The sequence below is a fragment of the Pomacea canaliculata genome, linkage group LG13, assembly GCF_003073045.1.
Source record: "Pomacea canaliculata isolate SZHN2017 linkage group LG13, ASM307304v1, whole genome shotgun sequence".
In the NCBI taxonomy this organism is placed as follows: Eukaryota; Metazoa; Mollusca; class Gastropoda; order Architaenioglossa; family Ampullariidae; genus Pomacea; species Pomacea canaliculata.
Genome location: NC_037602.1, coordinates 10,991,555 through 11,000,451, shown reverse-complemented (window position 1 = coordinate 11,000,451; position 8,897 = coordinate 10,991,555). Strand labels below are relative to the sequence as shown.

The window sequence follows — 8,897 nt, the reverse complement described above, 5'->3', positions numbered from 1 at the left end:
TTTGGGGTGAATTTTTTTTTCTCATTGGCTACTCAGAAATTTTAGAGTGTTCATGACTAGTAAAAGCAGAGTTCAGGCATGTATATAATGATGTATAGATACACATGCTTCATGCTGCCATTTATAAAATGAATGTTTTGGAAGCCAATGTATAAAACTAACCATTAGCATTCAAGCATGCATCTACTGCTCAATAAATGTAAATGACCACACATTTAATGAGCCAGCAGTCATCTCAATTTTTATTTATTGAATGGCTCTGATATTTTTATTTATATTTATTCCATACAGACCAGAACAGCTTTAAGAAAGCCACCAAATTTCCTAAATTAAAATAACACAACACTGTCCAATGTACTACCACTCAGAACTGACTGAAATCATCCATCATCAGTGTATTAAAATTGTGGTTGCCCTCGCACATAATTTATAATGGGCTGAGCACATGCTGATAATTAACCCTAACCAAAACGAGGGGGTGGGAAGAGAATGTGCTTGAAATGTGTGTAGTAGGTATAAACAGCAGATGTAACACTTCCCCCCCTAGGTTGTTGCTACTTCCTAATTCACTTAGTAACATACAAATGCTTTCATATCCAAAGCAACATGCATGCCCATTACAAAGAAAGAATCACAAAACTGCATACATGTACACTTTTATAACAATGAATACCACTCTTTCCAGCATGTTCTCTTTCTCACACACACATGAACATACAGGCTGGTGCTGACGCTGATGCTATAAAATAAATCATTAGAAGTGTTTTCTTATGCATATCCCAAGACTTGGAATTTTCCTGATGAAGGCAATTCTTCTGTGGTCAAAACACTGTACAGGAAATAGACCAGTACCAAAATCTTTCCATTCACCCAAGAAATTCTACTTACAAATCGATGTCCATGGTCACCACACTAAATGGGGCTTGTGGGGAGGGATGAAGCATATTCTTACAAATGCCACACACTTCAATAATCCATATATGATAAACAGTGAGATCAACGCAAAATATGTGATGTAGAACAACTTTGCCAAGCAGCATCAGTGGAGCAATATCTAACTTTAATATCTACATCAGGCAAAAAATTTTCCCATCCTGTCTTAGGTGCAACTTGGGTCAAAAAAAAAGGGTTAACAAAGGCACAGATAAATCATGGCCTTCTAGAGCAAACATTAATGGGGGCCATTCTGTATCAAGTATATATTTTATTTGTAAACATTTTAACTGCTTGCTCAGATTAAAGAAGACAACAAGATGCCCAAGTGCTGTATTTGGAAAGACATTGTTTTCTAAGAAACTAAAGCCATAACATTCTATTAAACATTGAGGCAGCTGTGTACATAGTATTTCAGTATAAATCAAGAGCAGAAATAGTCTGAAATGCATTTCGCACAATGCTATATGCAACAAAAGATTTGGTCTAAACCAAGTACAACTACACATTATCCCAATATAAGAGAAATTTCTTACCTGCCCTAGGAAGTAAACAAGTAAAGCAGCACCTCACAAGTTACAGCAGTGATCTTTGTCACATTTTCTCTGGATTTTTCGTGGAAGAGGGGAAGAGTAGAGAATATGTTCTATAAATTTCTAGGGAAAGATTGGTTGGTTGCTAGTGCTTAAAGCTGCATCAGCAACAGGTTATGTCAAGACAAGAAATCCATACAGTAGGAAAAATGAAAGATTTCATCTTGTTTCTCTTAACAGAACATCTAGGACAACTGGTCACCTGGAGCTAAGAGACAGCAAAAGCGCAAACACAAATGAAAGCAAAACCTCATACCTCTCATATGGTGCTTCTGTCATACAATAAGAACAAGATAAACTTCTGAATGAACATGAAAATGGCAGTTATTAAAAAAAAAAAAGCAGCAACACTAACTTCAAACTTCAAGCTCAACATCTGATTCTGTATTTCACTCTGAGCCGAATGGGTGAAATGCTCGTAACGTTCAAAGACAGCAATGTTGATATACACTGATATGTTTTAGTAGCATGAGTCCTGATGATGGTTCCACATCTCCCACCAATTTATAGGGCATGTTTGAACCCCTGTCCCCCACCACCACCCTCTCAAATACTTGACCTGAAGAAGTACACCATTTTGGTCTTCAAAAATTATGAAGAGTCAGTAAAGTATCATGAAACAAGCTCCATTTTTTCAATCATCTTCAGTGTCTGCCACAAGTTTTCACTACCACAGCCTCAGCTAACATCAGTGTGACAAGCATTTCAACCAAACGGCCTCAAGGATTTGTAAATGTATTTTTTTCTATGGAACGAAACCTAGGCTACTAGCAAAAGAATATCTTTTGTCACTTCAAAGTGCAGAAAAATCTTTAAAAAATATTGACCACATCTTTACCCACAGAACAGAAAAGCACAAAATTTCTACAAAGAACTATGAGCAAATATCAGAAGTGTTTAAATATCTCTGTACTTAAGATTAAAGTGCCACACATTCTCACAGCACACATACCAAGTCATCCATATTTATTTCTAAAATCTGATCTCCAGTCGGATGACATAATGTATATTCTTAAATATTACACAAAGGCTTTGGGAAAATCGTGTGGGAAAAGGAAGGTTTATTTAATGAAATACAATCAACCGGTGACCTTTATACACTGAACCAGAACACTTACATTTAAATGTTTTTTTTGGATGACAACCATTAGGAAAGTGTGTCACCATGTTGCAATTCTATTCTTGGACAGGTGAGGCATCAGTCTAGCTCCAATATTTATCTTGAGAAGTAACAAAGGAGACATCTGGTCATTCAATATTTACAAAACTTGTCTCCGGAAATGAGAGGTCAACAAAATATGCAGAAGCTATGTCAGAAGCAGACTTTAATGGCAGTAAATTAAAACTCAAAGTTTGTCTTGGTTATAAAAGTGGAAACACAAAATAGTGGGAAGTGAATGTTCCATGTTCCAACAAAGTATTTACAGTGGGGTGTGAATGTTCCATGTTTATAATGGGGTGAAAGAACTAGTAGCAACCTCAATAATGAGTCACATCAACATCCTGGCTCAGGCATTATTCTATGCCTGTGTATGTATCTATGGGAGGTTTATCTCCCTATGAAAATGCAGATCTTGTACACAATGGGATGAACATGTGACATAGGAGGAGTGCATCTATTAAATGAACTATTGGCCACAGCAGCTTCATTTTTTTTTCATCTCTTGTGCTGATTGCAGTTCTCATAAATGAAGTTCACCTCAGCTAATTGTCATGCCTAAATGTACAAAAGACACATGCACACCCATGCAGATATGCATGCATGCACACACAACTACCGCACACCATATCTAAGTTGTATGACTTTCCCTTGCAACACACATTGGCAACCAGAGGAATGTCTGGACCACAGTCCAAGGCCTGTAGAATTAAACCTGACCTTTTTGTTTTTGGATACTAAAAAAAAAACAATAAACAAATAAGGAAAAAAAAAACAAATCTTACATGGCATACACAGTTAACAAAAATGCAAGTGCAGTAATGAAGTTGTTGCCTGCTGCTTGCCAAAAAAACATCTGCTTCTCAGTGCATGGAGACACAGCTACGAGCATATACATGTCCAGCCTCATTCCTATTGCATCTAATATAAAATGCTCTGGTGCAACATGATAGCACAAAGGGAACCGGTGAAATAAGGATCGCCTGGCCATGGTCAATGATTCACCACTGGTAAATCTTTAGAAATTCAATAGGGTGGCTGGCTGATGTCTATTAAAGTTGGTGTTGCAGACTGAACAATCTGCTTTTACAAACAAGCCTCTTTCAAAGATGAAAAAAAGGTGATAAAAGGATAAAAAGTGCTTGATATAGTAAATGCATTATAAATAAATCTTTCAACTGTTAACATGCAATTTAACAGAGCAGCTGAACTGCATGAATATTTAGTACAGATTGGCTAAGTTATCAGCATAGCGCAAATAACGATATACATGCCTTCATGCATGCACACATACAAGCATGTGTGCATGCACATATACACTTTCTCTGTGAATGAGGACAAATATGGGGGGACCCTCACACCATAATGTGTGACCGACTCTGGTGGCCTGCTGTAGTGTCCTTCTGAGGTGCTGGAGTTAGAAACGCTCAATTTTGAAACGGAGGAAGAAGACCTAACTATCCGGCCGGGCTGCACTTCAACTCGAGAATAACACTGAGCATTTAATGCAAGCTGTAAGAGCCAGTCGAGAATACTTCAAATTTATTTAAATTAAGACACAATCACCTTCACAAATGCACTGGGTTCAGAGAAGCATTTACTTCTGAAAACAACTTTACATTCCCCAAATGTTTGTAAAAAATGTATTTTAATGCAAATAATGCAAGAACTGTCTTTGTGAGCACATATAAGAAAGTTAATATAAACATTTGCCATACTAGCATGTGTATGTACAGCATGGGCAATACAATGCTGTAAGATGTACAGAAAAGCACCTGAGTACCTGTTCTTATCAAACTGAGGCATTGGCCAGCTACCCATTATGAACACTTCAGCTGCACACTTTCTTTCATAGTCCAGCCTTTTAAAAAAGGAACATAAACAAATTGTGATGCTGACAGAAGATAAACATGAAAACACATGTTTCCAGGTTTCAACATTCAAGTTTGCTAAAGAAAACTGTTCACAGATAAATGGTTCCATAATGCAGCAACATTCTCCAGATCTGAGAAAGAAAACAAGGCCTTCGCATGTGAGCTGGTGATCGTCGTGTCCCACATGACAAGCACTGCCATCATCCTTCCCTACCCACAGTTCAGAAAACCCAACTACCAAGATATTACCATGCTTCATTCAGTCAAAAATCTTACAAGAACTGTTGCACAGCCTTTAAAAGCTCAAATGTTTTCCATGCATGTTTGGAGAGCCCTTGGCATCACACAAAGCGGCACCCCTGATAATCTGAGAGTTTGCTCCCACTTAAACAAAACTACAAGCAAACTATGTTTTAATACAATACCTGACAAATGATCCAAAAGTATCTTAATTGTGTTTTTTTAAATGCTACCAAATATATGACTATTTCTCAAACAAAAGCCCACAGACAACTACCTTATACAAATTGAAGAAATGGCATGTCAATATTCTTTCTAATAGCATTGGTACAGCTCTCCTTAAAGGTAATGGTCAACAGCCTCTTACACAAAGCAGAGGAAGAAGAGACAAGGATGCACTGAACTTTTGTCCTCCCATGCACAGACTGCAGTGTGCAAAATCTGGCAAGTGGGATTACAAATACTACGTGAATGTCTTTGGTCAACCAGGATACAGCAACATTTATGTGCGTAGACAATATGCCAAGACCACTATCTCAATATTTTCATGTCTGGTGTCAAGAAACTTCCTGGTGTTAACAGTTGTTCAAAATACTTCCAAATGTTATGAAAAATTATTTTCTACATTACAAGAGGAAGGCGATGGGAAAAATCAACATCTGCACAGTGTGAGGGGAAAAAAAACCATTTTGAAATATTAGTTACAAAGCAAACCCATTCACTTTCTCTACAACTATCCACCTAAAAAATTCTGTTGTTTACAGCTGCTAAAATGTAAGCATCCTCATTAGAAACATGACAATGTTTTGGATTTTTTACATTTTAATTCAAATTATCTTTTGCTATAGCCAATATTAGACTTATTCTCTCTCAAAATAGTTTACCAGGTCTATTTCTCATTTATATCTGTGTATTCACTTTAAAAGAGAAAGATATCCTAACAAATTTAAAAAAGGTGAAATCTATCAGCTTCCGCTACCAACAGCTCTCTCACCCTACAACTCTTCTCTCTTTCCCCAGCAAATCACCTAAGTTATAGTGTGCAATGCTTAAGAAGTTTTTATCTAAGATTCATCATACGAAAGCCAAAAATATTTATCTTTCCACACCTGTGATGACAACTGCATGTCCAGAAAACAAAAACCAAAAAAAGTACTTTGTAAACAGCAAATCAAAACATTTATAGAAACAGTTTTGATTGATGTCAGACAAAACTGTTAAAGGAAAACAGTATCATTCAAAAATACCCAAACCAAAGGTCTTCTTTTTTTTTTTTAAGACAAATCACCTTTTGACTAAAGCTATTTTCAATAAGTGCTGGCACTATCTCTTCAGAAAAATCAGAAACAACAAATCACGAAAAAACTCAATGAAGAGCACTATGAAAGCTACAGCTGATTATGTTGGCCAATGGAAGGTTGATTACAGACGGCTTGCAGTGTTTGTGAATGAAAGTGGATGACAAGCATTGGGTCATCACGCTAAAGAAATGTCTGATTAACATGTCCAATGAATGGTCTGGAAGGGCTCCCTTGGCCATGAGAACTGGTGGGTGTGCTGAGCTCTTCCGTCACAGATTCCTCCTGTGGCTTTAATGGCACTGTATCCTGAGGCTGGCCAAAGGCAGCCAGTCATTTTTGTCGCTTTGGCTTTGGCCGTTTCTTGCGGCGGTGGAAACACCCACAGCACCTGGGTGAAAAAAGCAAAGAAGGGTCACTTTGTAACCCTTTATGGGAACATAGTTGTTCTGCTGTGAGAATATTTGGTTTGTTTTTCTTGGCAACCAGTGGCTATCCCGATCCCAGTTATAATACAGTTGGCTGCTTCAAGCCTTTTCCAATGATTTGCAAGGCCAACCATGAGCAGTTTGGCACTGAAGACAAAAACAATATTTCTGCCAAACTCCATTCCATATATTGCTTCATCCACAGGCAGATCACAGAAAAAGGTGTGTCAACAAATTTTCTTCTCAAAAAAAAGAAAAAAGCATAATAAAAACAAAAACAAGCAACAAAAAAAAAAAAAAACCACACACACAGCTACAATTACTGGTGAATATATACAATCTGGATGGCAGGGCTGGAAACAAAGCTAAAACTAGCAATGAAAACAATGGTTGCAGGCTAAGAATGGTGATGGGTGGAAGGGCTGTGTGTGGTCATGTTTCAGCTTTAGGTATGGCGGCCTTTTTTCTTCTTGCGGCGGCGGAAGAAACAGCACCTGCAAGGAGACGAAAAACATCCAAGCATTGTAGTGCACACAAAAGTATCATTTCCTGTCCAGTCTCTGGGCCAGGAAGCGACAACTGTCCAAAATTTAAAAGCAGACTTTACAAATATTATGCAAAGACTAATCTACAGGGAACAAAGAGAAGAAAACCTGAAAGCATAGAACTGCAATAGAAATGAAAAAAATGACACATGTACATGACAGAGTTTTTCTTGTTTTTGCAAATCACATTAAGCCTGTTTTTGAGTGTGAAAATACACTATATATAGCCATTATCATAACAAAAACTAGAAAAAAAGTAAATAAACCACTGCACACAGCCAACCACCATCCTCATGTCATATCTTCTACATTCTGTAGGACCAATATCAAAACTAGTTCTCATATGCAATATATTTCTGCAGCATGCTACACTTCACAGAACTAGCAAAGTCCTATTCTTTGTCAATCATTGGAGGTGGAGATGGGCAGACTAGAGGATTCTTCCCTCAATAGGTCAACTATTTGTGGTGAAACTTCAAATGGCCTAGCAAACCAGAAATGGATTTTCAACAGCTCAATAAAACAAAAAGAGAATGAAAGACTGGGATATGAAGCACACACATTTATGAACATGAAAAGATTGGCAAAATGAATGTGCACACACACACACTTTTTCTCTCTCTCACACACACATATACAACCTTAACCATTAACAACACAGAACTACAGCAAGAATGGAGCTACAGCAAGAGGTATTTACAAGAACATCTATAACACACCCTGAAAAACTGAAATAGCCTAAAAGGTTCCAATTGCGAATCGCAGTGAGTTCTTCAGTTTGGGTCCAGCAAAAACTGAAGGATCACACTTGAAACTTTTGATGCAAACTTCTGGCAGATGTAAGATGAGTGAAGGTGTCATTCACAGTAACTGCATACTTTGGGGATTTCTGATGGTGAAGAATGTCATTTAATGATGTGTGAGATGTCGATGTCAAACTGGCATCACATGCAAACTGGTGCCCCCACCACCTTTTATTTATTTTTTTGGGGTGGGTTCAAAGTGTCAGTTGTGCATGATTTCAGAAAAGTCTGCTACTGATTCTTTTTGTGACCGAGGGAATGTCTTGTTGCCCTACTTGACATTTCCTTTTAGGTGTAGCCTATAATGCTATAGTCCTCTTATTCTTGTCTGAAAGTACCTTTGATGCTGTCTTCATGTCATAATTAGCTATGTGAATTTCAAGCAGCTCCTCTTTCTGCTGTATACATGACGTTCTCTCTCCCTTTTCCAGGCAGGACTTAAGCACCTTTTTCTTTTCTTAAAACTACAGTTTCCTTGTCTTTGGGAGTTAAAAAACTCCTGTTGATGTAAATGAATCAACAGCATATCCTTCATTTTAATACTTCCCATCCCTGATCGCTGCTTGCTGAACTCAGCATCTTTCCTGTCAAATGTAACGGTGACAAATCTGAGTAAAATATTTGCTTTATCAACACATTTTAATTGTCCTTCTTCCTTGGCCAGTGACTATTCTATTTTAAAATCACCATTTTCACACTGGGTCTAGATGGGAATACATGGCCTGGGATGACCATCTTTTTGCCAGAAAACTCTTGCTGATCAGCAGGTCTCACATGGCTGAGGGATGATCTCACATGGGTGAGGGATGATCTTGTGTCTGTTCTTGAATAAAACCTGTCTTGGTAATATCAAGTTGAAAAGGTTGGATATAAAAGGGGAAACGTTGTTAAGATTGATTTTGCTTGAGCAAAATTCTGGACTCAAACATAAAAGCTACTTCTCTTTCTGTGTCCTTTAACTGCGACCATTTGTGATGGGACATGATAAACACTGTAATGGTGAAGGCATGCTAGTGAGGACTAT

The 8,897-nt window shown here is 37.7% G+C and overlaps 1 protein-coding gene across 4 annotated transcripts in view; it reads right to left on the bottom strand.

The window, feature by feature from the left end:
- Positions 1-222: 222 nt before the first annotated feature.
- Positions 223-8,897, bottom strand: part of LOC112554039 (casein kinase I-like) — a 36,758-nt gene continuing 28,083 nt past the window's right edge. For 2 of the 4 annotated variants that reach the window (XM_025221615.1, XM_025221617.1), the window contains one exon: positions 230-7,019. In XM_025221615.1, coding sequence (XP_025077400.1) covers positions 6,971-7,019 — 49 coding nt within the window. In that variant the 3' untranslated portion in view covers positions 230-6,970. Of the gene's footprint in view, positions 7,020-8,897 lie in introns of all 4 variants that reach the window. The other 2 variants (XM_025221616.1, XM_025221614.1) reach the window with 2 other exon arrangements.